This window comes from Lontra canadensis, unplaced genomic scaffold, assembly GCF_010015895.1.
Source record: "Lontra canadensis isolate GAN:19392208 unplaced genomic scaffold, GSC_riverotter_1.0 scaffold58, whole genome shotgun sequence".
NCBI classification, from domain to species: domain Eukaryota; kingdom Metazoa; phylum Chordata; class Mammalia; order Carnivora; family Mustelidae; genus Lontra; species Lontra canadensis.
The window spans coordinates 1,183,006-1,210,829 of record NW_022631052.1 but is presented as its reverse complement, the minus strand read 5'-3'; the positions used below and the strand labels follow the sequence as shown (position 1 = coordinate 1,210,829).

The 27,824-nt window shown below is 45.6% G+C and overlaps 2 protein-coding genes and 1 long non-coding RNA gene across 3 annotated transcripts in view; 2 read left to right on the top strand and 1 right to left on the bottom strand.

Moving 5' to 3' along the window:
- Window positions 1-5,944: 5,944 nt before the first annotated feature.
- PRKAB1 (protein kinase AMP-activated non-catalytic subunit beta 1) lies at window positions 5,945-16,280 on the top strand. The gene is made up of 7 exons (XM_032876170.1): window positions 5,945-6,264; window positions 9,046-9,209; window positions 10,620-10,713; window positions 10,997-11,111; window positions 13,234-13,367; window positions 14,563-14,631; window positions 14,917-16,280. Exons 1-7 carry the CDS (start codon window positions 6,106-6,108, stop codon window positions 14,992-14,994), a joined length of 813 nt encoding a protein of 270 aa, XP_032732061.1. The 5' UTR covers window positions 5,945-6,105; the 3' UTR covers window positions 14,995-16,280.
- Window positions 16,281-24,022: 7,742 nt separating this feature from the next.
- LOC116878553 lies at window positions 24,023-25,683 on the top strand. Its single transcript, XR_004384853.1, has 2 exons — window positions 24,023-24,249; window positions 25,466-25,683. It is a non-coding gene; the product is annotated as an uncharacterized LOC116878553 (long non-coding RNA).
- CIT (citron rho-interacting serine/threonine kinase) overlaps window positions 25,353-27,824 on the bottom strand; it is a 162,176-nt gene continuing 159,704 nt past the window's right edge. The window contains 1 exon segment of the mRNA XM_032876169.1: window positions 25,353-27,772. Coding sequence (XP_032732060.1) covers window positions 27,749-27,772 — 24 coding nt within the window. The 3' untranslated portion in view covers window positions 25,353-27,748.

The following is a 27,824-nucleotide window of genomic DNA, read 5'->3' as shown; positions in this document are numbered from 1 at the left end:
AGGAAGATGTTTTACCAACTGAGCCATCCAGGTGCTCCCACTTAGCATAAAATTTTCAAGGTTCATCCTCCTTGTAGCCTGTGTCAGTACAGCTAATCTTTGAGTTAACAGCAAAAGCTACAACGGCCCACCTTGGTCTCCAAGCTACCCAATCCAAGGTGATTGGCAGAGACTGCACCTGCTGCCCTCTGAGTCCCCAGGAAGGCCCGCCAATGCCCTCAGCAGCCACAGGGCCAGGACCCCAGGGCAGGGCTGCAGGTCGCCCTGCTCTGATGACGGAGTGGGGGGCATTCGGGCGGAACACCCCGGCCTGTGAGCTGGAGGCTCTGCTGAAGCGGAGGGACGCGACCAGGGATGGGGCTGGGCAGGAAGCCCCGAACCTCTCGCTGCCCCTTCTCCTCCTGGCGCTGGGACTCAGGGCTGAACCAGTCACCGTCCCCTCCTACACGTGGTCGCAACCCCGCAGCCTGGCGGAGGCAAGTGCTCACATGTCGCCATGTCGCCACAGCAGCCGAAGGCCACCAGCTGGTGTTGCCCCTCCAATCAGAGGGGGACAGCTTTCCTGTGCCTCCAGGTGACGTCGTTACCAAGCCAAAGCCACCAGCCTGTAAACACCGCCAACCTGAGGCCAAGCACGCAGGAGCCGCCTCCGAGTACCACCAGGCTTATTGGTGGACTAAAAAAGGGCAGGACGAGGGGTGCCTGTGTGGCTCAGTGGGTTAAAGCCTCTGCCTTTGGCTCACGTCATGATCCCAGGGTCCTGGGATCAAGCCCCAAATCGGGCTCTCCGCTCAGCGGGGAGCCTGCTTCCTCCTCTCTCTCTGCCTACTTGTGATCTCTGTCTGTCAAATAAATAAATAAAATCTTTAAAAAAAAAAAAAAGCGCAGGTCCAAAGTTATACCTGGATTTTCAACAGGGCGGGGCAGAGGGAGGGGCTCCTGCCCCCAGCAGTTCAAAGGTCAACCGTACTTCTTTCCTTTTTATGCCCGAGTAATATGCCACTGTATGGATTACCCCACAGTTTGTTTCTCCACTCTTACCTTGATGGACGTTTGCATTATTATTGTGGATTTTGCAAATTATTTGCAAAATTAATATTTGCAAATTATTATGCATTATTATTGTTATTGTGAATGGTATGTTCCAATCCAATGTTTTTTAAAGCCTATGTGGTCTGTCAGATCATAAAGAATGAAATATCAGTGCCCTGGACCAGAAATCAGGACACAGGGTGGGTTCTGGTGATGATTGACAGCCACTTACTAGTATAACTCAGCAAGCAACTTTACTCCCTCAGCTGTAACCCAAGAGATTGAACCAGAATTTTTGTATAAGTTATTTATTTGGAAGGTGGGTCTGAGTATTTAATTAGGAGATGATCCCCAAAAGTGACAAAGGAAAGAGAGGAAGGAAGCCAACAAATTTAGTGCGCCTTTAGGATCACATTATTGCACTGGGCAATTAGGTTTGGGTTCCACTGGGGACCTCTGTATTGACACTCTATGGAACAGATCTTAGAGCTGTCTCACCCAGTGGGCAAGGGAGCTGGGGTATCTAACCACTAACTCCTGTCTGTCACTGGTGAGCACCGTTCACAAGCTATCCACTCTGTGACCCCTTTGGCCTCCCATTTGCACATGCCAAGAGTGCCCTAGAAGGTCCTGAGACAGAGTCATGTGTGCTTCCAGTAGGAAACTTTGGGCATACACGCCCTCTGCAGATGAGGTCCAATGGTCATCAAGGATGCATGTTACAGGAATTATCAAACTCTGATCCTCAAATCCCTGAGGGCTCACATTTCATTTAGTTTTTTTTTTTTTCTTCCAGGAGCTCACATTTAAATTAGAAAAATACAGCCTTCTCTTCTTCTTCTTCTTTTTTTTTTCCACCTTAGTTGAATCTTTGCCTGAAAACTGCTTTAGTTTGTTTCAATCATCTTCCTGGGAAAGGGAAGCAATATACATCCTTTTCTCCTCCATTCCTTCAAAATTCTTTGAAAGGCAGCAGACTCTGGCTGAACTTTATTAAGAAAGATGTATTACCTTGAGCTGGGCACTACTTCCCTCTAGGTCCAGTTCACCCTTAAAAAAATTTTTTTATTGAAAATAAATAAATTTCAATTTTTTTTAAATAAAACAAAGATATAGGAAACCACACAAAATTAACATGTGGCCTAGTGAATTATTATAAGGAAAATGCTTTTATAACCTCCACCTAGGTCAAGAAATAGAATTTTGCCAGACACCCCACAAGTTACAAAAAGAAGCTATTTGCCCATTAAGGTCTCTTCTCTGGGAGTCTACACTTCTAAAACTGACAACTCTTGTGTTTTTATAATCAACTCATTCATAAGATTCAGCTCTATACCCAAATTCTATGATATTACCAAATATTTATCAATCCTTATGTGAATAAGATAACACGACTCCCACACATAAACTTTCCCCTGAATTCCCACTTAATTGGGAGTAAAATCCAGAAATTTCACTGGGACCACAAGGCCCAAAAGGATCAAGCCTTTCCTCCTGTTTTCCAGTTCACTCCAGCCACCTCTATGTTTCTCCAGCATGTAAAACTCATACCCACCTCAGGGCCTTTGCATTTGCGTTTTTCCTTCTGCTTGAGATGCTCCTCCCAAACTCTTCTCCCATCTGACTCTTTCTTATCATTATAGTCTCAACTGAACTGTCACCTCTTCCAGGAGGTCCTCAATGACAACTCCATCTAAAGCAGGGTTTTAGGACTCACATAAGTTCATTTGTTTCTTTCACAGTAGTAATCACTCTGAAATTATCCAGCTTATTTATGTTTGTGTATTTGTTTATCTATCTGCCATGCAGGGCCCTTCAGCTTTGCAAAAAGGATTAGCATTGTCTGTTCTGTTATTCCTTGATCCCCAGCACCCAAAACAAAGCCTAGCATAAATTGGCTCTCCACAAATATTTGTGGACCCAATACCACAGAATGAACTCATTCTATCTCTCTGTCACAATGACATTTGCATCTCAGTGGGAAGAGAACACAGGGATGTCTACTGAAAAAGATGGACAGGTCTGCCAACATTGTCAGTGTTATTTATATCACCTAGGCAAATTTCAGAAGGCCTGGTAGAAATCCAGGTAGACCAACTAAAAAGCAAGCTTATGGGTGCCTGGGTGGCTCAGTAGGTTAAAGCCTCTGCCTTCGGCTCAGGTCATGAACTCAGGGTCCTGGGATGGAGTCCCCCATCAGGCTCTCTGCTCAGCAGGGAGCGTGCTTCGCCCCCCCCAACCCCCGCCTGCCTCTCTGCCTACTTGTGATCTCTGTCAAATAAATAAATTTTAAAAAATAAAAAGCAAGCTTACAACTCTCTCCCAACAGCTCACACACGCTACAGTCTGTCTGAGTCTGCTATAAAAAAGTACCACAGACTGAATGATTGGCTTAAACAACAGAAATTTACTTTTCCTAGTTCTGGAGAGTGGAAAGTCCTGGATCAAGGGTCTGGCTGAGTTCGAGCTCTGCTGAGAGCTCTCTTCCTGGCTTGTAGATGGCTACGTTGTCCTCATGTGGTCTTTCTTCTGAGTGTGCATGGAGACAGAGAATGGGAAAGTGGGGACATCTGGGACCCATGCTTTTACTGGGTTATCTTATCTGAGCCAGAGCAGAAGTATTGAAGTTTTCTTCATGCATGAAAGCATGTGCATAGCTCAGATAAAGGATCCATAATTTTTTTTTAAGAGAACCCAAAGCTCAACGTCCTCCTGGCCATGGCTTCCTCACTGCCTAATGGGAACAAGAAAAACACCTCAAAGAAAGCATTTAAGGTTATCTGGCCTGGCTTAAGTCCCTCCTGGGCACCAGTAGAACCCCTTGCCTACCTGAATTCTTGCCTTTCTGTGAATCTGTTTCCACCTTTACTCTGTAGGTTCCTTTGGGGCTGGAATCTTGTCTTATCTATTTTTGTCTTTTTAAAAAGATTCATTTTTAAATTACAAGTGTAGTACATCCTCACAGTAGAAAAAAAATTCAAGCAATAAACAAAAAAGAGAAAGTCCCTTTTGATCTGGCCCTGTTTCCAATCCCACTCCTCTCCCCAGATGGGATGACTATTAACAGCGTGTTATATATATTTCCAGAACTTTCCATTCACAAGAATAATGATGCCAATAAATGTGCTAACGTTTGTTGAATGTTTACTGAGTCAGGTGCTATGCTAAGCACTTTCCGTGCATGTTCTCAATTAATTCACAAAACAAGCCTATAAAGTCGGTGTTATTTTATTTCCTGTTTCACAAAAGAGAAAGCCAAGGTGGTAGTTACAAATGTGGTAAAGCCAGAATTTAAACCCAGGCAGACTGACTTCAGGGCTCATGCTCTTATCCTCTAGTCTTCTGCCACTTACTTTGGGATTTAGAATGTCACAGACACTTCTCCATAGTTACCCACAGAATTCTATTTCCTCCTTTTTTTTAAGTTGCTCAGTATTCTATAAAATGAATCTATTTAATTCATTTTGTCATTCTGTTGACATGGGTTTTAAACATTTGCGGGTTTTCATGCCTTATTTCATCAAATCTAAGATTCCATTGATTGTTAGAAGCACCTAGTTTCAGACAGATTAAAATGTGAAATAAAATATGTATTTTTTAAAAAGTGCATCTTAGAATTAATGTAATACGGCATGAGAGACCCTGCTGCAAATGAACACACATCCATATAATTGGAATGCATGTATTTCTGCAGAAGCTCCCTGGAAGTAAAATTGTGCACTAAAATGTAGGTGCATTTTTTATTTTGATAGATACTACCAAATCCCCTCCAGGAGACCATTTGTCAGTCATCTGTCTTCAACTTACTTGGCAAATGCCTGGCACTTTGTAGGTATCAAATAAATGTTGGCTCAGTAGACAAAATGCATGAGCTAGCCCAGCAAATACAAAGCATTTTGAGTTACGCATGAAACAAAACACAAAAAACAAGAACAAAAAAGTCCCACCACCACCAAAAAAAAAAAAAAAAAAAAAAAACCCACAACAGAGACTGACAGCAAAATTAGAATATTTTAGGACCACAGTGTGTACACAGTTCTTGCTAAAGCACTGGCCACAATAAGTGACAAACGCTAATAAGTTAAATAATGTCATACAGAATGATGTGTCCAAAGTGATTATAAAATGTCTTACAAAATTATTTATCAAACGGCTGTGCGCTCAATTAAAAAAAAAATACACTAATAACTCCAGCATTTTATACCCCCAATACTAGTGAAAAGTTTCCAGAACTCTTACGGTCTGCCATTTCCTCAAATACCTGCAAGATTACTTGCATCAGAATCACCTGGAGTGCTTATTAAAACGCAGACCCCACTCCACAGAGCTTCGGAATCATAATTTCCAGGGATTAGGGCGGGGGACTGTGCATTTTATGCGGTCGGTGCCTCTAAGGCACTCAAAAGCGTGGGAGCTAGCGCATTAACAGGCTTTAATAGGATGAGTCTCTTAATTAGATCAGCACTTTAAAGGAGCTTTTTGGCTGTCGAGTACGGAACCAAGTGGAAGGGAGCAAAGATAGCTAAAATAGTTAATGGAATCACTCATTCCAGCGCGGGGAGAGGGGACCAGACCGCCCGCGCGCTGGCACGCCCCCTGTCGGCCGTCAGCAGCCTTGCCTGGGTCCGGTCGTAGCAGCCGACTGCGACTGCGTGCTCCCAGGCCGGCGGAGGCCTCCTCAGGGAGCGCCGACCGCGCCAATCTGGACCGGAAGCGGAACTGAGGTCGAATTAGACTAATACGCTTCGCCAGCCGCCCCCGCCGCCCCCACCCCGGATCCCGACTGACTCGTAGACGCGCCGGAAGCGGAAGTTGCTAAGAGGTGGGGGATTTGTTGGGAAACTGTCGGATTATATTCGGGCTTCTCGGGCTAAGTGCGGTTGGGTAACCCGTCTGGTCCTTCTCGCCCGCCTCGGACAGGCTACCGGCCGGGACCCCTCGCCCGAGGGGAGTGGCACTCGGGCCTCCGACTCCTTCCCGGGGTCCGTGTGACCCGCCGGTTGCCGTAATCCCCTGCCCCTTTCCTGGAGCGAAGCACCGTCCGGCTTGCAGGTGTCCCCGCAGACCCCGGCCATGGGCAACACGAGCAGCGAGCGGGCCGCGCTGGAGCGGCATGGCGGCCACAAGACGCCGCGGAGGGACAGCTCGGGGGGCACCAAGGACGGGGACAGGCCCAAGATCCTGATGGACAGCCCCGAGGACGCCGACCTCTTCCACTCCGAGGAAATCAAGGTGAGGGGGTGGGGGAATCCGGCTCCCCTTGACTAATGTTGAGGGGAGGAGACCTCTCCCAGATCCCCCGCCTCATCCCCTCTAAAACTCAGCGTGAGTGGGAAGGAAGTGATCCGTAACTCCGTGCACTTAAAAAGCCAGATGGTCCTGTAAGAGCCCTCTTGGTAATCCAGGAACCTGTGTCTAATTACCGATGAGAAAGTCACCCCGAGGGAGGAGGAACTGATTTCGTTTAACATCATTAAGGCGAAAGCAGCTCTGGGACAGCGTTTCAAATTCTTAATTAATTAAGATCGTTGAGCTAGCTGCAGGTGAGCCTCAGTCTCTGCTCTCCTCGTAGGTATAGTTAGTTTCACTGCTTTGAGAAATTTTTCACCTTTACGAAGACTGACACTTCTTGTAGCATCTGGCTTTGCAGTTTGTTGTCGATTTTGGAGATAACCCAGAGCACGTGTGTAAGCAGAAAGTAGAGTTACACAGCTGACTGCTGTTTCCGGAGGTGTTTCATTCTAACTGAAACTTTTGGTTCACCAGGCTACTTAAGAGCAGAGGTAGAAAACTCAATCCACTTTTGGAGGTCAGGGGGTGAGCGAAGTGTCAGTCTGAAAGGGGGGCAGCCAGGTGCTACTCACGTTTTCTCTCCTATTGTGTAAATATGGCTTCAGATTTAAAAGAGACCAAAGCAAACATTTTTGCAGGCCATATTTGGAGATCCTACCGTAGTCTGCTTTAATTCATCAAAACTTTGGGAAGATAAGTCTTGGGGCGCCTGGGTGGCTCAGTCGTTAAGTGTCTGCCTGAGCCTGGCGTGGGACTCCCTGCTCAGCTGGAAGCCTGCTTCTCCCTCTCCCACTCCCACTGCTTGTGTTCCCTCTCTCGCTGTGTCTCTCTCTGTCAAATAAATAAATAAAATCTTTTTTAAAAAAAACTTTGAAGATAAGTCTTGATTCCTGCTTCAGCCATATGCCCTTTAGCTACCTGATGGGGTTTTGTGTTTCCAGCTCCAGGGCCCACACCTGGTGTCCAGAACCACTTAGTGGTTCTGGCAGCTGATAAGTGTTGTGGTAGATCCTAAGAAAGGAAGACCTGATCCTTTAAGGACAGTGCAACAGAGTAGGTTTGGGAAAAATCAAGGTGTCTCCCAGTCCAGCATATTCTCTGTTTGTGCCTGTGTATTACTCATCATTGCCCATTAGGCTAATTGCCTGGCAACTCATTCCACCTTCACTCATATATTTTCTCAGATGTTGGGCTTGGTGATCACATTATGATCTTAAATCCTCACTTAGATCTTGGCTTTAGGTCTAACTAAAGAGTCTTTTACTGAGGCTTATGTCCTGGGATATGCACTTGCTTTCTGAATTTGTTGCATTCCTGAGGACCTGTGTGCAAAGTGAACTTTGGAATCCTGTTTCCCCGGTGACTTGGTATCCTTTCCCCCAGAAGTAATTGTGGCCCAGGACAGCTATTTAAGACACCATAAAAACCAAACTACTCTCTTCCAGAAGTGTCTGTTCTGTTGCTGTTCCAGAATTCTTACAAGAGACGTTTAGCATACAGGGATCTGGGGACAATGATTTTAAATAATGTCCATTATCACTTCCTCAGAAGTTACTGAAATGGAGCAGAGACAGTGGATTGAATGCCCTATACTCCCCAAAAAGTCATGGATTATTTTAGCTACACTAATTGACCATTTTGTCTGTGGTTAGTTATCACCTTCTCAGTGGCAAGTGCTTCCAGTCTGTTATTCTTTGATCTCTAGATCTTGTTCAGTCTTAAAGAAAGCAGGCATCATTTAAGATAAACTCCGGTCAGGGTGCCTGGATGGCGCAGTCAGCTAAGCGTCTGCCTTTGGCTCAGGTCATGATCCCAGGGTCCCCGTCAAATCCCATGTCAGCGTCCCCGCTTAGCAGGGAGTCTGCCTCTCTCCCCCTCTCTCCTTCCTCCCTGCTTGTGCTCTCTCTCTCAAATAAATAGTCTTTTTAAAAAAAAGACAAACTGGTCAGTATTTGAAATGAAGGTCTTAGAAGCTCGTTCATTGATACCTTTAAAGGTCTCCCCCAGCCTCAAACTCTTGTTCTTTTAACATCTTTGGCTTCCGACTAGGAAATATGTAAAAGATCCAAAAGCACATCTATTTCCCCTAGAGTTGTATGTATTTATTTCTCTCCTAATTTGGAATACCTCAGATACACATCACTTCCCGTGCTTGGAAGCTATTGTTTGCCATACGGAGGGTCATTCTGTGTCTTTTTCTTCCCAGTGCCTGGACAGCACTTCAGATACTTTTTTCCCTCAGAATCTGGATTTGTGCGTTTTCAAGTTGACAGCTCTGGAATTGTCTTTAACAAATGTCCATGTACTTCAAATCTTGTGAATTAAGGGGGAGAAAATGACATTTATCTATCTGGTCTTGAAGTCATTGCACCTGCTTGCAAGCGAGTTCTGTAGTTTTTACTAAAAATTTTGGTGTAGATCTCTTTAATAGCAACAGTATTAACAGCTAATAATTATTAAGTAGTATGTGTCAGACAGCATGCAGAGCAGTCTACATGGGCCCTCTCAGTCTTTCACAGCAATGCTAAGAAATAGTTCGTTTTGTTATCTCTGTTTTCCAAGTGGAGGAACCAAAGCCCAGCCATTAAGTTGATGAGCTTGAGTGTGAACATAAGTAGTAATCGCTGCCTCTTTAGGATGAATCGTCTACCTCAGGGTGACTGGCCATCGTAGGGAGCTGGCAATGGCTTCCTGTCCCTGAGTAAACTGTTCCGTTTCTAGGCTCCAGAAAAGGAAGAATTCCTGGCTTGGCAGCATGATCTGGAAGTGAATGACAAAGCCCCTGCGCAGGCTCGGCCGACAGTGTTTCGATGGACGGGGGGCGGAAAGGAAGTTTACTTATCTGGGTCCTTCAACAACTGGAGTAAACTTCCCCTCACAAGAAGGTAACTGCCCGGACAGCATTCACTTACTTGTCTTAATCCAGGGATTCTGTGGTTTCTAAGTGGGGAGTAGAAAAGGATGTTTTTATAAAATGGATGCTGAGGGGCACCTGGGTGGCTCCGTGGGTTAAAGCCTCTGCCTTCGGCTCAGGTCATGATCTCAGGGTCCTGGGTTCGAGCCCCGCCTCGGGCTCTCTGCTCAGCGGGGAGCCTGCTTCCCCCTCTCTCTCTGCCTGCCTCTCTGCCTACTTGTGATCTCTCTCTCTGTGTCAAATAAATACATAAAATCTTAAAAAATAATAGTAAAAAAAAATGGATGCTGAATGGAAAATAATTCTGCTTAATAATTCACTGGGTTCCCATCTCACACCCAGTTAGTCTCTAGGTTCAGAGCACACTTATAAGAAAATATTTCTCAGTAACAAGTATTTCCTGGACATCTTTGACTTCAGGTATGCAGCTGTGTGTTTGCTTAGGCAGGGCTCCTCCTGCAGAAAGAAATCTATTCCCCGTGCAGTGGAGAGAGAGCCCTGGGCTGGCAATCTTCAAGACCAGGATTTGAGTCTGCATTGGCTGGGCTAACCTCTTGGTGACACCTGAGTCCCAGTGTTTCTATCTGTAAGAAGGGAATTTTGGACAGATCATCTCTGAGGTTCCTTCTGACTTTGCCTCTCTGTGTATTACTTTTGTTTGGAAGGAACCTGTTCTGTAGGCATCATTAGCAAGACCATAGCAAAACGTGTGATCAGGAATCCTAGCATGGACTTCCTTCTCAAGCTGTCCCTGAGAAAGCATCTTCACTAGTGAGTGTTCTTGATGAAACAGAGGGAGAGATTGTCCCCTGCTGGGTCAGTCCTGAATCCTGTCCCAGACCACGTGCTTTCCCAGGGCTGATGTCAGAATAGCAGGGAAACAGAGTTACAAGTCCTTTTAAGTCTGAGGAACAAAACCGAAAGCTTTCCTGGAATCTTGTCTTAGTAGGGAAGCAGGTTTCTTTAGAGACCTATCTGGATCCTTTGGAATGAGTCCCATCTCCTGCCCAAGGCAGATCGACAAAGACTAAAACTTCAGTTTTACCTGGAGCTGTTGTCCTCCTCAGCAAGAGGTGTTTTGCATGCAAGCTGAAAAGACACATGCCCGATTGTGGGTCTTTTGATGGTGGGAAGGCGGGTTATTTCTGTACTTAGCAACGTGAGTCCTCCAGGAAACCCCTTGCATTGCTGCTTCCTTACAGCTTTTCTAGATTGGGATCATTCTCCTGACTTGTCACAAGTGGTTAAAAGTGTTTATTCCTCTGCAGCTGGACTCTTGGTTTCACAGGGAAAGATTGGGTTTTGTTCGATGGCAGATTTTATCGGTAAACTTAGAAGGGCAGCTCACCCAGCTAAAATCCCGTTTCCTTTTTCATCGCAGCCACAATAACTTCGTAGCCATCCTGGACCTGCCTGAAGGAGAGCATCAGTACAAGTTCTTTGTGGATGGTCAGTGGACACACGACCCTTCTGAGGTACTCTTCCTCCCGCCCTTGGTCCTCTGCCCGCCTGCACAATCCAACCAGACCACTTTCCCTTATCGATTGGGCCAGGTCCCTTTGTTCCGCCGGTAAAAGTCCCTGTGTGTGGCTGAGCTAGATAGCAGTGCCGATTGTCAGACGTACAGGCAGACTTGACGGAGAGGAGCAGATTGGCTAGCCCGGAGATGAGACCTTCCAGCCAGGAAGTCTAAATTTTCTAAAGAATAACTCCAGAGACCTTCCACATTATGATTTCTGCCTGTCTGTCTCTTCCCAGCCAATAGTAACCAGCCAGCTTGGCACAGTTAACAACATCATTCAAGTGAAGAAAACTGACTTTGAAGTATTTGATGCTTTAATGGTGGATTCCCAAAAGTGCTCCGATGTGTCTGGTATGAACACAGTTATTTTATACCACGTGTGTGCAGGTGGGGGCCATGCAGTCCAGAAATCCTCTTCCTTCTCTTGCCTCTCACTCTTGAGCTCAAGCTGATGCCCAGTCGGGTGGGTGTCTGTAGCTCCCTCAGGAGCCACAAAAGTAATTCCTAACTCTGTCAGGTCAGGTGGTTGAAATCCAGCCCCAAGGGAGCTGGAAGTCTTTTTTTTTGGTCATCTTCAGTATTCGGCAGGTCTGCTTAGCCTCAGAGAGCAGACCGTGGAGACAGAGCCAGAGCTTGATCTCGTGCCCGGGGCAGGGCCCATGAGGCCCTGGAGAGTTGTGTTGGGTTGGTGATGAGCCAGCCCAGGGAAAGCCTGCCGGCTCCCTCCCACTCCCGACCCGCTCGGGGTGCCCGCCTAAAGAGCCGCAGCCTGACAGGTGATAATCGGACGCCTCCGTGACCTCATGGGGTGTATTAGCACCTTCTCAGAATCCCTCTGGGGGAGTCGGAGGCTCATCACAGGGAACAGGCTGTGTGACCTGCTCAGTTCCAGCCTCATACAACTTTACCATCTCCCAAGAGTCAGCCAGTCATTGAGCTTTCAGTAAATTGCTTTCCATCCAAATCCACAGGAAGAAACATAATACGTAGAATTCAGAGGCAGTGGTGTGTTGTAATCTAAAGTGTCCGTGCCAGCTTCACTGCCCTTTCTCGCAGGGGCTTAAATAATTCCTAGACCCCTGTGGGAGGCAGCAAAAAGATTGCCCTGGATTGTACCTGATAATCTAACACGATGGGTTCAGTTCCATTTACAGGATGATTCTTCGTTGTTACCTGGCTCGGCCTGGGGCTTCCGCCACCAGGATCTCTTACTCTTTATCAGTTCAGAAAGCACAGTGGTAAATCGACCATGGCGGGCTTGCTGTGGCTGAAAAGCCAGCTTGTTGAGCAGGAATTGGAAATCCAAAAATAGCATTGTCTCTAGATAGCTAGCTAGCTAATCTTTTCGAGCAGTCAGTCATTCCTTTTTTCAATAGGTGGGAATTAGGGGATGGAGAAAATGCCCAAATATCCCCTTGTTACTGTAACTGTAACATGAGGCCACATACCAAAGCTTTTATTCAAGTTTCTGCAGCATAGACCACCTGGGGAAAGAACACTGCCCCTCACTGCCAGCAAACCAGCATCAGGCTCTGTGTGGATTTCGTATTTAGATACTCACTTTCTTAAAATACATCTTTACTCCTAATGACTCAGTTTTCTGCACTTAATGCTTTTCTGTTTCCTATTGTCCTCTGGTTGGGTCGTGTGAAGGGAGCTGTACCCTAGAAAATGACATCAAGGGAACTGGCAGAGCCAGAGTGCATCAGGTTTATTCTGGATGGCCCTGAGGGTCAGGTGACCAGAACCCGCCCCAGGTGTCCTTTGAACAACCTCTCAGTCCCTTCCAGCTGGCCCAGCATTGCTAAGTGAGCTGTCTCTTATGAATCTTAAGAAACACTGCCCTTCTAGAAGCTTCTTAACATATCTGTGTAATCGAGACACTCAAGCAAGAGTTTGAAAGGAACCTGAGTGTGGTGGAGTCAGAGGACCTGTAGAGATCAGGTTTTCAATTTTTTATTTTTGGTTTTAGTTTTGAAATGCGCCCGTGCCTTGTGTAACCTGTTTCTGCCACCCAGTCTGTGTACACAGGCTGCTTTATCTTTTTTATTCTGGCTGGTGGAACTCAGACCTTTGGCTTGGCTGCTTAAGCCTCACTTGAAGCCCTGAGCTTTTTTGCGGTATTTGTCAGCCCAGCCCAAGGCAAGAAGCATTATTCTGCAGGGGCGTGTCGGGTTGGGTTTCTGTGAGCAGCCTCCTTGTTAGTCTGACCCGGAATCACCAGCTTCGCCACCACCACTGTCTGCTGCCAGGGCATCTGAGCTTGCTGCTGAATGTTACGCCAGTCCCCCAGATTTCAGAAGGGTTTTCTTATTGCCTCTACTCTTCACCCAGGGGGGCTTGTATATTCTTCAAGGGAATAGAAATCTTTATTGAGGGGATAAGGAAAACTAGATGATGCCACAAATTCAACAAGACTGCTTCTAAAACTCATAATTTTCAATGTAAATATCCTGTCATCATCTCCCAACAGAGCTGTCCAGCTCCCCACCAGGACCCTACCATCAGGAGCCCTATGTCTCAAAACCAGAAGAACGGTTTAAAGCCCCACCCATTCTCCCTCCACACCTGCTTCAGGTCATCCTGAACAAGGACACGGGGATTTCTGTGAGTACACAGGTGTCTGTCTGCCAGCACCGTCCTCCATGTTCGTGTTCCAAGGCTCCCCTTTCTGACCACATCTTGGAAAGCAGTTGATAAAAAGGTCTCCGGGTTGCCCATCGGTGTTAACTGCTGGGGGACCCCCCCCCCACCCGCTGTGGAACTGGGCTACGAGCAAGATGTTCCCCAAGTGTGGGTGCTGCTTTCCCATCACACGAAGCCTTTCTGAGCTTGTCTTCCTATGTCTGTCTCCTGTCTCGGCCCTACCTCTTGTAAATCATGATGAAATAAAGAGCTGTCCCTTCTCAGTAAGCTACTGAATGGAAATCCTCCTCTGGCCCCACGTTTTAGAATCTAATCGAAATCACCACATCATTTTCAAAAACATCAGTGCTCCTGGATCCAAATTTCGGGAATCTGGGTAACCTACATTTTCCCTGATATTACACATAAAAAGAAGTGTATAATCTCCTGGATCCTGAAGAGCACCCCATTATTACCTTGTTAATTTTCCATTCCGTTAAAGTAGATACGTGCAGCACGGCCCTAATTCCCAAGAATCTGGGAGTTCTTGTGCTTTGTCCAAGCCACCCCCTAAAATTCACATGTTTCTGAGGTGATGAAATGAGCATGACACACTCTGGAGGCCACGTACAAGCGGGTACACGTGCACTGCGCTGCAGAGCCGACCCAGGTGTGTGCGCGCAGCACCCCACAGCAGCCATGGCTCAGTCCCCGGAGACACCACTCTCCCCCCCGGCCCCCCATTATCCGTTTCATTCTTTGTGCTCCTGAATATAGACAGGAGCTTGTAGTCCACTGCTCGGGCATGTTTAGTACAGATTTATCTTGCTGCTTTCTCTAAAAATGCACTCAGTGGACAGCTCTTTCTTCCTGCCTCCCTTTCTATAAGAGGACAGAGCCTTGACCCACACTTTAGAGGCCAAGGTAGAGCCTGACCAAGACACATACCAGTGCATCCAGTAGGCATACAGGGAGCTGCCCTTAGTTGAAGCAATGAGGCATGACCCCCCTGACCTCATCTGTCCTCTTAGATGAGCCTTTCACTGCCCAGCTTAAGCAGAAAGGGGCATGAGAGCCTGCTTCGTTCCTTTGGATACCCACTGCTGTGAAATAAAGGGGGAACCTTCTTCATTTCCAATTCCTAAATGCTCACCGTCTGCTTTTGTTGCCCCCACAGTGTGATCCGGCTTTGCTCCCTGAGCCCAACCACGTCATGTTGAACCACCTTTACGCACTCTCTATCAAGGTAATGACATGTTTGTCGCTGGTAGAGCTGTGTTTCTCGGTGTACTCTGAGGCCCCCTAGCAACAAAATTACCTGGAGTACTTACCTAAGGAGTACTTACCTAAGTACTTACCTGGAGTACTTACCAGCTTCTGGGCCCTTATGCAGACCCACAGGCTCCAGTTCTGAAGGCAGAACGGGACTCTCTTTATTAAGTCCCTTTGAAGATTCTCGAACACACACACACACTAAAGTTTGAGCCCTTGACTTAGTCCTGCCTTTGATAATTTCCACCCTCTTCCTCAGGATGGAGTGATGGTTCTCAGCGCGACCCACCGTTACAAGAAAAAGTATGTCACCACCTTGTTATACAAGCCCATATGAAGAGCCAGGAGCCAGCGGTGGTCCCCAGGGAACAGTGTGCACCCCCAGCCTCCACGCGTGCATGCTTTCCACTAGAGGGAACGGACTGTAAATTTTTCATTTCACACTCTTTACAAGACATTTCATACCCGCCGTAGTCCTGCTTGAAGGTTTGTTCCAGGCGTGGCAGCTCCCAAAGCGCCTCTGTCTGGAACAGTCCTCTTGGCCCCCAGTGGCTATGAGCCTCAGGGCTCACCGGAGCAGAGAACAGAGTGCGGGGACACAGAAGGTCTGGGGCCCCCACACCACAGTGCATGAGGACAGGTGCAGTTCTGAACAGACATTCTCTGAGCTGGTCGTGGAGATGCTTCTTAAGCCAAAAATGAAGCCCAGCCACTTTGCTGGTAAAACCTAGGAAACCGGGACTGAGGCCACACAAAATATCTAACCATAAGTGTCTTTGAGGCCATCCCCTTGTCCCTCTTGAGGCCTGGAGCTGACAGCAACAACTGGTCCTCTGAAATCAAAGCAATAGGTTGTCTCCTGTTCTCTGCTCCAGGGAGGTATAATTTCTATAGAAATTAGAACCTGTCTGATTTCCAGGTGAAGATTGACAATTGTTTCTTATGCTTATGTGCAGTAAGTACTTTTGTTTTAAACCAGAGGTGGCTGATTCTATGGCCTTAGGGCAATTTTAAAACCACCCCAACCAGAATATAGATGATGTGAACTGTATTCAGCAATAATCTGTTTTCAGAACAGACTGAAAATCACTGCCGTATTTCTCCATTAAGCCAGATGATCTGAGGACTGACCAGTGTTAGCTGGAGTGTTGTCCAGCTTTTTATTCTAATCGTAACAAGGTGACCGTGTTACCGTGAAAACTTTGGAGAAGCACCTTACACCAGCCTGGCCGCCTTGCTCAGGACCTCCATCTCTACTTAGCAGCGAAGGCAGTAGCACTTGCTCGTGCTTATTCTGGAAGGAATTTAGAACTTCTCAGCGGCCTTCTAAATTTTTGTCGGGAAGACATCCTTTGGACCAAAGCAAACCTCTTTACACTCGGCATGGTTTCCAGGGAGTTGCTGCAGATGTGCCCATTAGCACAGGTTCCTGTCCCCAAGTCCTCAGAAGCTGTTGTTATACTCTGCGTTCCTGCTGGGAGATGGAGGAACGAGCTCCCTGGTTTCCAGTATTTATTTGGTAAACCTGAGTCTGGGATACCCTTTTTTTGTTACTGTTTTCCAAACTGAATTATTGTCACCTTGACGTACAGGTTTCAATAAAGCTTTGTAAAGATAACGGGATGTGCACTTGGAGGAAGCTTTGATTTTCTTTCCGTCTTTTGGAGAAGAGACTGGAACTCTTCAGAGGTTTACTCAGCACAGTGCTTTTTCAGTCTTTATCATATCAGCACTCACTGAAAATGGTCACATCCTCGTGGTACTCTGGGGTGAGTGATGGGGCAGCTGCAGCTGAGGGACATTCCCTTGACCCACCCATTCTGCACGTAGCATTTGGAAGGGTGCTAAGGAGCCCGTAAAACTGAGCTCCTTTGAGTCAGGAGGGGAAGCTAAGGAGAGCCGACTGCAAAGCTTTCCAGTTTGGGCAGGTTGGGGGCATCCCCAGGTCGGAGGTTTTATCACATCTTGCACATCAGTAAGCACCACGGAGTGGTGGGATCTTGACACCTGCTTTGGAAGACACCAGGACATTCTGGAGTCAGAGTTGCTCCCATCAGCTAAAAGGAGCTCTGTTTGTTCCCCCAAAAATGCTGAAAGATTACAGATGTGCTTTTAATAAGCCTTTCCTTCCCAGGCGTCAGAAAACATTAAATAAGTTTATGAGAAAAGGGAACCTCAGTCATTTGAGGTGGAGAGTAGTGTAGAAAGCATCCCTACGTCGGTAATTAGCTAGCTCACTCTGAAAACTCAAGTAATGTGGGAACCCTAGACTTTAAGGACTACAGAGATTATTTAGACTATGGAAACATGCAAAACTCCTCTTTCCAAAACTGGACAAAGTATTTTTAAAATACAATTGAAAATACATACCTAAGCTTGAAAGTATGAAGGGGATCTATTCAAGCACCAAAAACATAGAGACCATTGCCATGTTTGGCAAGCTGTGAGCACAGCCCCTAGGTCCATGATGGGGACGGAAGGTGGCTGGTGGTGGGGCCCCTGTATGAGTTGGTCCAGAACAGCACCGCTCTTTCTGTGAGGGGGGCTTAGAAAATCTGGCTGCTAGCCTGCGTCAGAGCTCAGAGGAAGCCAGCAGCCCCAGGCTGGGAGGGAAACAGCATGAACTTGGAAATCTAATGTAAAAAGGAATTGGGAGTCAGGAAACCCTGTAAGACTCCTCAGCAGCCCAGTGGCCACAGAGGACTCCCGAGGGAGCCAGCCGCTGTGGTGGACATGCGGGCACGGCCACCTCCTGGAACCATGGTCTCTGCAGTCTCTACAGCCGTTGATGCACCTAAAGGACTTCCATTTTCTTTAAAAGCTAACACAAAGCAAGTCTCCTGTGGTTTAGAAGATTGCTCACAGGCCCAAGGGAAAGACTCCAAACCCAAGGTAATGGAAATTATTTCACAGATGTGGGAAAGGAGACGCAAATCACAGGGGCAAAGCCAAATGTAAAAGTGAAGTGTCCTATGACCCAGGCAGTGCCTTCTCTATTAGCATTCCCATGATGGTTGAGGGCTGGTGACATGGTTAATGCTTAAACCCAAATTGGTTTTTTCTTTTTTTCTTTTTTTTAATTAACATATGATGTATTGTTTGCTTCAGGGGTACAGGTCTGTGATTCATCAGTCTTAACACAAGTCACAGCACTCATAGCACATACCCTCCCCAATGTCCGTCACCCAACCATCCCATCCCTCCCACCCCTCTTCCCTCCAGCAACCCCCCGTTTGTTTCCTGAGATTGAGTCTCTTAAGGTTTGTCTCCCTCCCTGGTTTTGTCTTGTTTCATTTTTCTCTCGCTTCCCTTATGATCCTTGGTCTTGTTTCTCAAATTCCTTACCTCAGTGAGATCTCAGTTATAGATTATAGATCTCAGTGAGATCTCCAATTGGCTTATTTCACTTAGCATAATACACTCTAGTTCTGACCACGTCATTGCAAATGGCAAGATATCGGGGTTTTTTTGATGGCTACATAACAGTCCAGTGTGTGTGTGTGTGTCCCATCTTCTTTATCCACTCATCTGTTCATGGATATCTAGGCTCCTTCCATAGTTTGGCTATTGTGGACATTGCTGCTATAAACATTGGGGAGCACGTGCCCCTTCCAGAGTGGCTGCACCAGCTTGCATTCCTACCAACAGTGTAGGATTCCCCTGTCTGCATCCTTGCCAACACCTGTCGTTTCCTGACCTGTTAATTTTAGCCATTATAACTGGTATGAGGTGGTATTTCATTGTGGTTTGGATTTGTATTTCCTTGATGCCGAGTGATGTTGAGCACTTTTTCATGTGTCTATTGGTCATTTGGATGTCTTCTTTGCAGAAATGTCTGTTCATGTCTTCTGCCCATTTCTTGATTGGATTCTTTGTTCTTTGTGTGTTGTTTGATAAGTTCTTTATAGATTTTGGATACTAGCCCTTTGTCTGATATGTTGTTTGCAAATATCTTCTCCCATTCTGTCAGTTGTCTTTTGGTTTTGTTGACTGTTTGCTGTCCAAAAGCTTTGATCTTGATGAAGTCCCAGTAGTTCATTTTAGCCCTTGCTTCCCTTGCCTTTGGTGATGTGTCTAGGAAGAAGTTGCTGCAGCTGAGGCCGAAGAGGTTGCTGCCAGTGTTCTCCTCAAGGATTTTGATGGATTCCTGTCTCACCTTTAGGTCTTTCTTCCATTTTGAGTCTATATTTGTGTGTGGTGTAAGGAAATGGTCTGGTTTCTTTCTTCTGCATGTGCCTGTCCAATTTTCCCAACGCCACTTGTTGAAGGGACTTTTTTCCATTTTGTTGAAGATTAGTTCACCATAGAGTTGAGGTTCCATTTCTGGGTTCTCTATTCTGTTCCATTGATCTATGTGTCTGTTTTTGTGCCAGTACCATACTGTCTTGATGATGACAGCTTTGTTATAGAGCTTGAAGTCTGGAACTGTGATGTCACCAACTTTGGCTTTCTTTTTCAACATTCCTCTGGCTATTTAGGGTCTTTTCTGGTTCCATATAAATTTTAGGATTATTTGTTCCGTTTCTTTGAAAAAAAAATGATGGTATTTTGATAGGGATTGCATTAAATGTGTAGATTGCTTTAGGTAGCATAGACATTTTCACAATATTTGTTCTTCCAATCCATGAGCATGGAACGTTTTTCCATTTCTTTGTGTCTTCCTCAATTTCTTTCCTGAGTACTTTATAGTTTTCCAAGTATAGATTCTTTGCCTCTTGGTTAAGTTTATTCCTAGGTATCTTATGGCTTTGGGTGCAACTGTAAATGGGATCAACTCCTTAATTTCTCCTTCTGTCTTGCTGTTGGTGTATAGAAATGCAGCTGATTTCTGTGCATTGATTTTATATCCTGACACTTTACTGAATTCCTGTATGAGCTGTAGCAGATTTGGAGTGGAGTCTTTTGGCTTTTCCACATAAAGTATCCTATCATCTGCAGAGAGTGAGAGTTTGATGACTTCTTTGCTGATTCAGATGCCTTTTATTTCTTTTTGTTGTGTGATTGCTGAGGCTAGGAGGTATGTACCCTCTACCCTACCCTGTGAAGAGTTTTGATCAAGAAAGGATGCTGTACTTTGTCAAATGCTTCTTCTTCATGTACTGAGAGGATTATATAGTTCTTGTTCTTTCTTTTATTAATGTAGCACATTGATTTGTGGATGTTGAAACATTCTTACAGCTCAAGAATAAATCCCACTTGGTTGTGGTGAATAATCTTTTTAATGTACCGTTGGATCCAATTGGCTAGCATTTTGTAAGAATTTTTGCATCCATGTTCATCAGGGCTATTGGTCTGTAATTCTCCTTTTTGATGGGGTCTTTGGTTTTGGGATCAAGGTAATGCTGGCCTCATAAAATGTGTTTGGAAGTTTTCCTTCCATTTCTATTTTTTGGAACAGTTTCAGGAGAATAGGTATTAATTCTTCTTTAAATGTTTGGTAGAATTCCCCTGGGAAGCCATCTGGCTCTGGGCCCCTGCTTGTTGGGAGATTTTCGATTACTGCTTCAATTTCCTTACTGGTTATGGGTCCGTTCAGGTTTTCTGTTTCTTCCTGGTTCAGTTTTGGTCATTTATATGTTTCTAGGATTGCATGCATTTCTTCCAGATTGTCTAATTTGCTGGCGTATAGTTGCTCATAATATGTTCTTAAAATTGTTAGTATTTCTTTGATGTTGGCTGTGATCTGATCTCTTTTGTTCATGATTTTATTAATTTGGGTTTTTTTCTCTTTTCTTTTTGATAAGTCTGGCCAGGGGTTTATCAATCTTATTGATTCTTTCAAAGAACCAGCTCCTGTTTTCGTTGATCTGTTCAACTGTTCTTGCGGTTTCTATTTCATTGACTTCTGCTCTGATCTTTATTATTTCTCTTCTCCTTTTGGGTTTAGGGTTTCTATGCTCGTTCTTTCTCCAGCTTCTTTAGGTATAGGGTTAAGTTGTGTATTTGAGACCTTCTTTCTTGAGAAAGGCTTATAGTGTTATGGACTCCCCTTTTAGGACCACCTTGGCTGCATCCCAAAAGATTATGAACGGTTGTGTTTTAATTTGTTTTGATGAATTTTTAAAATTATTCTTTAATTTCCTGGTTGACCCATTCATACTTTAGTAGGCTGCTCTTTAGCCTCCATGTATTTGAGTTCTTTCCAACTTTTCTCTTCTGGTTGAGTTCTAGTTTCAAAGCAGTGTGGTCTGAAAATATGCAGGCAATGATCCCAATCTTTGGGTACCAGTTGAGACCTGATTTGTGACCCAGGATGTGAACTTTTCTGGAGAATGTTCATGTGCAATTGAGAAAAATGTGTATTTGTTGCTTTGGAATGGAATGTTCTGAATATATCTGTGAAGTCCGTCTGGTTCAGGGTGTCATTTAAACCCTTTATTTCCTTGATCTTTTGCTTAGATGATCTGTTCATTTCAGTGAGTGGAGTATTAAAGTCTCCTACCATTATTGTATTATTGTTGATGTGTTTCTTTGATTTTGTTATTAATTGGTTTATATAATTGGCTGCTCAAATGTTAGGGGCATAGATATTTACAATTGTTAGATCTTCTTGTTGGATAAAGTTTATCCAATCTGTATCAATCAGTCAATCTGATGATACATTCCATATCTGTAGGTATGAAATGGTTTTCCACCCCCTCACTTTAAATCTGGAAGGGTCTTTGGGTCTAAAATGAGTCTCTTGCAGACAACCTATCGATGGGTCTTTTTTTTTTTTTTATCCAATCTGATACCCTGTGTGTTTTGATTGGGGCATTTAGCCCATTTACTTTCAGGGTAACTATTGAAAGAGATGAATTTAATGCCATTGTATTGCCTATAAGGTCACTGTTACTACATATTGTCTCTGTTCCTTTCTGGTCTGTGTTACTTTTAGGCTCTCACTTTGCTTTGAGGACCCCTTTCAATATTTCCTATAGGGCTGATTTGGTGATCACAGATTCTTTTCATTTCTGTTTGTCCTGGAACCCAAATTGCTTTTGAATGAAGATGTATTCTTCCCTCCGGAAATGTATATACAGACGGATTTATAGAACCAAAGATAAGGCTTTCACATTCCTAACATGTAAAACGGTATTGGGTCAATAGGACCATATGTCAAAATACTGAAGCCAAAGATCAAAGGACCCGGGCAAAGCTCTTCCCTTCCTCTGGCTTCACTTACGGGTATAAATGGGAGGGAGGTCAACAGTGCTCTGAAACCAGATCAAAGCCTAACTTCTCACTGGAGTCTGCCATTCCCCTGCTCCATCCCTTCCCAGCATGTCAATGCTGGAATGAGATTAGGGATGTTGATCCAGTTCAGGTGACCTTGCGCAGGTCACATAGCCTTTCTTTGCTTGATTTCCTCCCCTGAGAAATGAGAGGGGCTGGACTAGCACTAGATGATCTTCAGGCTCCCTTAGTGTTGGGAGCTCCAAAGCCTTTATAACATGGCTGGGATACGGCCACAAACAGGAAGTCAGGAGTCCAGAAAGGAAAAAATGCCAGCCCCTCAATTTGCTCAATAGGAAACTTACAAACTCCAAAAGCCAAGATTAAAAACCCAAAAACATAACAGTGATCTCATCCATGGTTGAGGTCAGAGACAACACTCAGGGAAGAGTAAAATGTCATTTGGTTCGACTCCCATTATTTCTAAATGCACACAGTTTAATTTCAGAACATGCATCCAGTTCTCCCAGTACCTGATTCTCCACCAGTGTTTATGAACAGTTTGAATGAATTAATGAGGATCCAACTCTATAGACCACTCACATCTCCATCCAGATTTTTTTTTTAAGATTTTATTTATTTATTTGACAGAGATCACAAGCAGGCAGAGAGGCAGGCAGAGAGAGAGAGAGAGGAAGGGAGGCAGGCTCCCCACTGAGCAGAGGGCCCGACATGGGGCTTGATCCCAGGACCCCGGGACCATGACCTGAGCCAAAGGCAGAGGCCTCAACCCACGGAACCACCCAGGCACCCCTCCATCCAGCTTCTAAAGAATCTCTCCTTAGCACCTCTCTTGGAGAGAGAAACCAGGAAGGAGGAACAAGCCAGAGCCTTCTAACCCAGAACACCAATGACAGTTGTCTTCAGGAGAAAATAAGGAAGTTACGAGCACATGTGCATCTCTTCTAAAGCCTGAGTCATCCTTCCTGTTGTAATAACATCTGCAGGGCCTTCCTGAGAGCCAGCAGTGCGGTTGAGTCAGACCCTCAGAGAAGGTCCAAAAGCTGGAGCAGCCAGAGCTCCCAGTCTGTGGGGCCTGCTCTGTTTCTGGTCAGCTCCCACTCATAGTCTTTTTTGTCCTCTTTGTCCTCAGTATGGGCCTTTGCAGGGATGAGGATGCCAGCCCTCATCGCAACATTTTCTACTGCCCCTGGAGTGAATTCACCCGTCTCATCTGGGAAATTGTGTGTACCGTGAGTCAACTTTTTCTTTTTTTATGGTTCTCTGAAAGACAGACTGAGCTGCATATAATAGTAAAGTCGTTTTCAAAATTCTTTCCTCTACCTCCAACAAGCCCTTCCGGGTAAACGGAGTTCCATTAATCATTGACAGACTCAAGGGAAAGCCAAGTGATCAACACTGTACTGTATTTCCACTACCTTACCCTCCCCAGCTTTGGAAAATAAAGCAATATTTGATTAGGCAAGTGATAAAACACTCATATAAACATTGTGTGCCTGGTGCCACAGTCTCTGTGCTGTATACATCATAAGCACTGTTTAAACTGCGCAGAGAGAAATCTGACCAGGACAGGCCAAGGTTTCTCAACCTTGGCACTATTTGACACTTGGACCCGATAGGAGCCTAGTGGGGGATGGAGGCTGCCCCATACACCATCGGACCGGCTAGATGCCAGTCTTGACAATCAGAAATGTCTGCAGACATTGTCAGATATCCTGAGGGGAGGGGAGCAAAGTGCAGTAATTTAAAACCACCAGAATAGGCTGATTCAGCGGTTACTAGGAGCCGAAGCTTAGCTGTTCCCACCCCTGTAGGCCTAGTCTTAATGCTTTAGATTTAAAACTGCATGGACAGTTGCTAGAGTAAATCAGATTCAAGAGGCCCAGTTCTGAAGAAAAACTTCAGTCCTATCAAGCAAATTATCTTTTTGGCCTAAGTCTCCAAATCCTAAAGTTTCATGGTCTGAAATTTACTATGCAGTCAGCATCTTTAGTCTCATGAAAATTAAGTTGTAAGCACAGAACACATGTCTGATTCTGTTTAAGAAACGGGAGAGGTGGGGCGCCTGGGTGGCTTAGTTGTAAGCGTCTGCCTTCAGCTCAGGTCATGATCTCAAGATCCTGGGATAGAGCTCTGAGTCGGGCTCCCTGCTCAGTGGGGTGCCTGCTACTCTCTCTCCCCCTGCCCCTCCCTTGTGCATTCTCTCTCTCTAAACAAAATCTTGGGGAAAAAAAGGAGTCGTGGCAGTATAGAAGGTTGGGCCTCATTTTATGGTGGGCTGAGTAATTGTCTGTTGTTTCTTTGGGATCATTCCTTAGGGTCCAGAGAAGCTTTCAGGAACATTCCTTTTGGAACCAAACTGTTTATGCTTTTGAAGTATTCCATTGGCTGTCAAGAATTCTCATTAACTGAAAAGGTTGGTTGATATTTAATAGACTTTCCCCAGTATTTTAAGGAAAGAAAGGTTCCAACATTTTTACTTGTTTCATCTTCTGAATTATTTCTCTTTTTATTTTATCTTTTTAAAATATTTATTTAACACATTGAGAGAGAGAGAGAGATAAGAGAGAGGGAACACAGCAGGGGGTGTGGAAGAGGGGGAAGCAGGCTTCCCCTGAGCAGGGAGACCAATGCAGGGCTCGATCCCAGGACCCTGGGACCATGACCTAGGCCGAAGGCAGAGGCTTAATGACTAAGCCACCTAGGTACCCCTGAATTATTTCCCTTCTTATAGTTATGTCCTTTGGCAGATTTTTATCTCCAGGAGTAAAGCAGAACAGAATTGCAACTATGGTTCCTATAACAAGCCATGTCAGATACGACCCTGCAAGTAAGATTGTGACTGTGGTCAGATTACTTCATCGAAAAATAAAAATCAAGAGAGTAAAAGCAACAGGAACCATGAAAGAAATCACCATTTGCCAAAACTAATGTTTGTCCAGATCAAGCAGAGTTTATACTAACAAACTAAAAAATCACGGAAAAAATCTACCTCACAGACTCTAAAAATCCATCTAGTTAAAAATAGAAGTATTTACATTTTAAATTACCTTGATCTGAACTCCTCCAAGGAATTCTACATCATTAAAATCCCCAGGGCCTTATAAGAGATGAGAGAGATTTTAAGGTGACCTGTTTTCTTGGTTAGCTGCTAATATTATAGAACTGGATTATAGGTAATCCAATCTCAAGCCTTTCAGAATGGCCTGTTTGCATTAGGAGCTCTCTAGTTCCGCAGTCCTATAAAGTGACCTACCTGCCAAGTTCATGGTTCACTGGAAATAATGACTAAACTTCAACAAGGTCTCACTCTTGGAAGAGAATGCTGCCAGTCCGCTTGACACTAGGAAAGCAAGTGTGTTTGGAGCTGTGTCCTTCCCTGACCCCAGAAAAAAAGCACTTCCGACCCCACGAGAAAAGGAAGCAAGGTCCCACGCCATGATAACAACCCTGTGGTGACACAGGCCCAAGACTTGGGATTTTTGTGGTCTCTTAAGAAGAGGTCATTGCACAAAAGCAAACATTTTAGATCATTGCTTTATTTCACTATTGTTTAACAACAAAGTTCATTCCTCTCCAGATGGATCTTGAATTGTTCCTTTGTGTTCTTTTCCTCATCCTGAATAAAAAAGGTAATGAAGAAAAAGCCTGTACTTTTGGAGACCTAGAATCTTACTTATGCTAATAAGCTTTTGACTGCGATTTCGTGGTCCGGTATTTCCTGCTGGCATCTTGGTGGTCCCACGGAGCTCCCCACCCTCCAGTGAAGATGGCTGTCCACAACTACCACCGTTGAAACCAAAGGTAAGTGTTGAAAAATGCACCTTTTACATAAAAAAGTAGAAACCAATTCAATTTCCTTTTTTTTTTTTACGAATATAAAGTTTCTTGTAAATATGTACAGTCTTTTGAGCTAGTTCTATAGCAGGAAGCATTTCACAGATGAGACACACGATATACACTTTCCAGGCTCAAGAAGCCCATTTCTCATGGAGATCCTAAATGAAATACCAAGACTGAAAGACCAGTTTTCAGTGACCTTTCCAAATACTTGTGGACCAAGAGACAAAAACTTCAGCAAACATTCAGTCTGATCTGCCCTGGGGAGGGGAGGGGATGCATCATGACCCCAAAGACGCCAAGCAATACATAAAACAACAGCGTGACACCTGCCAAGGGTGTAACAACATGGAGGGAGGGACACAGGCGTTCCAAACAAGAAAGCACTTAGGTTAAGAGACAAGCAGGAAGGAGCTGGGATTTGGGCCAGGTTGCAATCTGGAAAGTGATCTGAACTGTGGACAACGTGGGGTTGCAATGTGGTCACGTTCACCTGTGGTGGTGGAAACAGGTCTACCTTTCAGCCTACCTAGGATGTGCCTTGGTTGTTCGAGGCATGCCTAAGAGTCACGCAGAATCTGAAGCAAGAGGTGCCTTGTGGGAGATTAAAGGCAGAAGTAAGGCCGCTAGTTAGCTTGCCAACTGCAGAGCCTCTGGGTTGCTTCTTGACCGGTTGCCAGGAATTTTGCCTTCTGGTAGCGGGCGGTGAGAAACCGTGTGAGCTGCGCGGCACCTAAGGGAGGACCTCCCGACCCCAGCAGAGGCAGAGGAGGAGCCGCGGTGCTCTGGAACTTCCTGGTCCTCAGCTAGCCCTAGGGAAAGGCTCACTTGGGAAGTCACAGTTTTGTGGGGTAGAACCGTGCTGGATGTTGTGTGAACACAGAGTCGTCCACAAGGGAGTCAGGGAAGCGTGAGGGTGTGAGGTGGTGGTTTGCTGAAATCCTTCTCTGGTCGTAAGGCTTGAGCGTTTGGTTTTTTTGTTCAGTGCTACAGACTGCAGCTTGTTGTGGCCAGTGAGTTGGCAAGTGGTCGGAGGGTCTCGATTCGGCGGGAGCTATGGTATGTTCTAGTACATCGGCAGAGCAACCCAAGGGGGGCAGCCAGGTCGGGGGGCAGCACATGCAGTGAACCGCCATGCAGAACTCCCGGACGGGTCTCTTCCCATCCCAGGGTGGGGAACAACGCACTGTCGTGGACAGGAGGTGGGCACCCCCGGTCCCCTCCCGGACCCAGAGACTCAATGCTGGGCTCTGAGCAAGTCTATTGCATGCTTTCCTGGCCAGAGCTACGTGGAAAGCAGGGACAGCAGTCTGGGGAGATGACGCTGAGGGGCAGGGAGGGAGAGCTCCTCGAGGTCCCTTGGCCCCAAGTCACTGCCTCCGAGCTGAGGCCCGATGACCTCCATACATTCTCAGCTGGTGGGAGGGGAAGTCGTCAAGGCCATAAAAGGCAATGAGAACAGTAAACATTTGGCTAAGATGTCACCCTGGGTCAAACAGGGCCATCTGCGCAGATGGACTGGGACAAGAATGAACCTACATGAGCGCAGGAGGTTAGCCAACTGGCGGGGACTCTTCCACAATATGTTTCCGGAGCAAAGACCTGATGGTGTGATCTAGCTAAAAAGGACTACAACAGGAAATACATTGCTATTCAAATCTATTAAGAATTCTGTTGTCTTTTTTTTTTAAAAAAAAAAAAGAAAGAAAAAAGGAAATCCAACCAACCCTAGGATCTTAAAGTAGCTATTAAATAGGATTCTAACCACGTTGTAGTTAGCGCAGGTTGGTTTCCTCTGATGAACCGGTACAGGCTAGAGCTAGGTATAAAAGTTGATGAATGCTCTGAAAGAGTAACAAAGTGCACAGAGGATGACTGCAGGAAGGCGCTGGCAGCTCAGAAGAGCTCGGCCCCTGCACCCCCTGGATGCGGGCTGTCCGCACGGAGGCGGGTCTGGGCCCAGCTGTGCCTTGGGGTGGCTGAGCAGATGGGTGCCGGGGGCCCCTTCAGCGGAGTTCCTTAGAGTGGTGTTTTCCTGCAGGTTGAGATGAGGAGTTGGTTTTCCTGGCTGAGATTTACACTGAAGACTGGTCCCAGACCTAGGAGCAAAAGGAGGAGGAGTTTTAGCTTAGGGGGCCAAGAGTCCCTGGG

Coding starts and splice junctions, on each gene's coding strand:
- PRKAB1 (XM_032876170.1), top strand. CDS start 6,106: ATGGGCAACACGAGCAGCGAGCGGGCCGCGCTGGAGCGGCATGGCGGC. Junction 9,210..10,619: donor AAACTTCCCCTCACAAGAAG/GTAACTGCCCGG, acceptor TTTTCATCGCAG/CCACAATAACTTCGTAGCCA. Junction 14,632..14,916: donor TTTACGCACTCTCTATCAAG/GTAATGACATGT, acceptor CCTCTTCCTCAG/GATGGAGTGATGGTTCTCAG.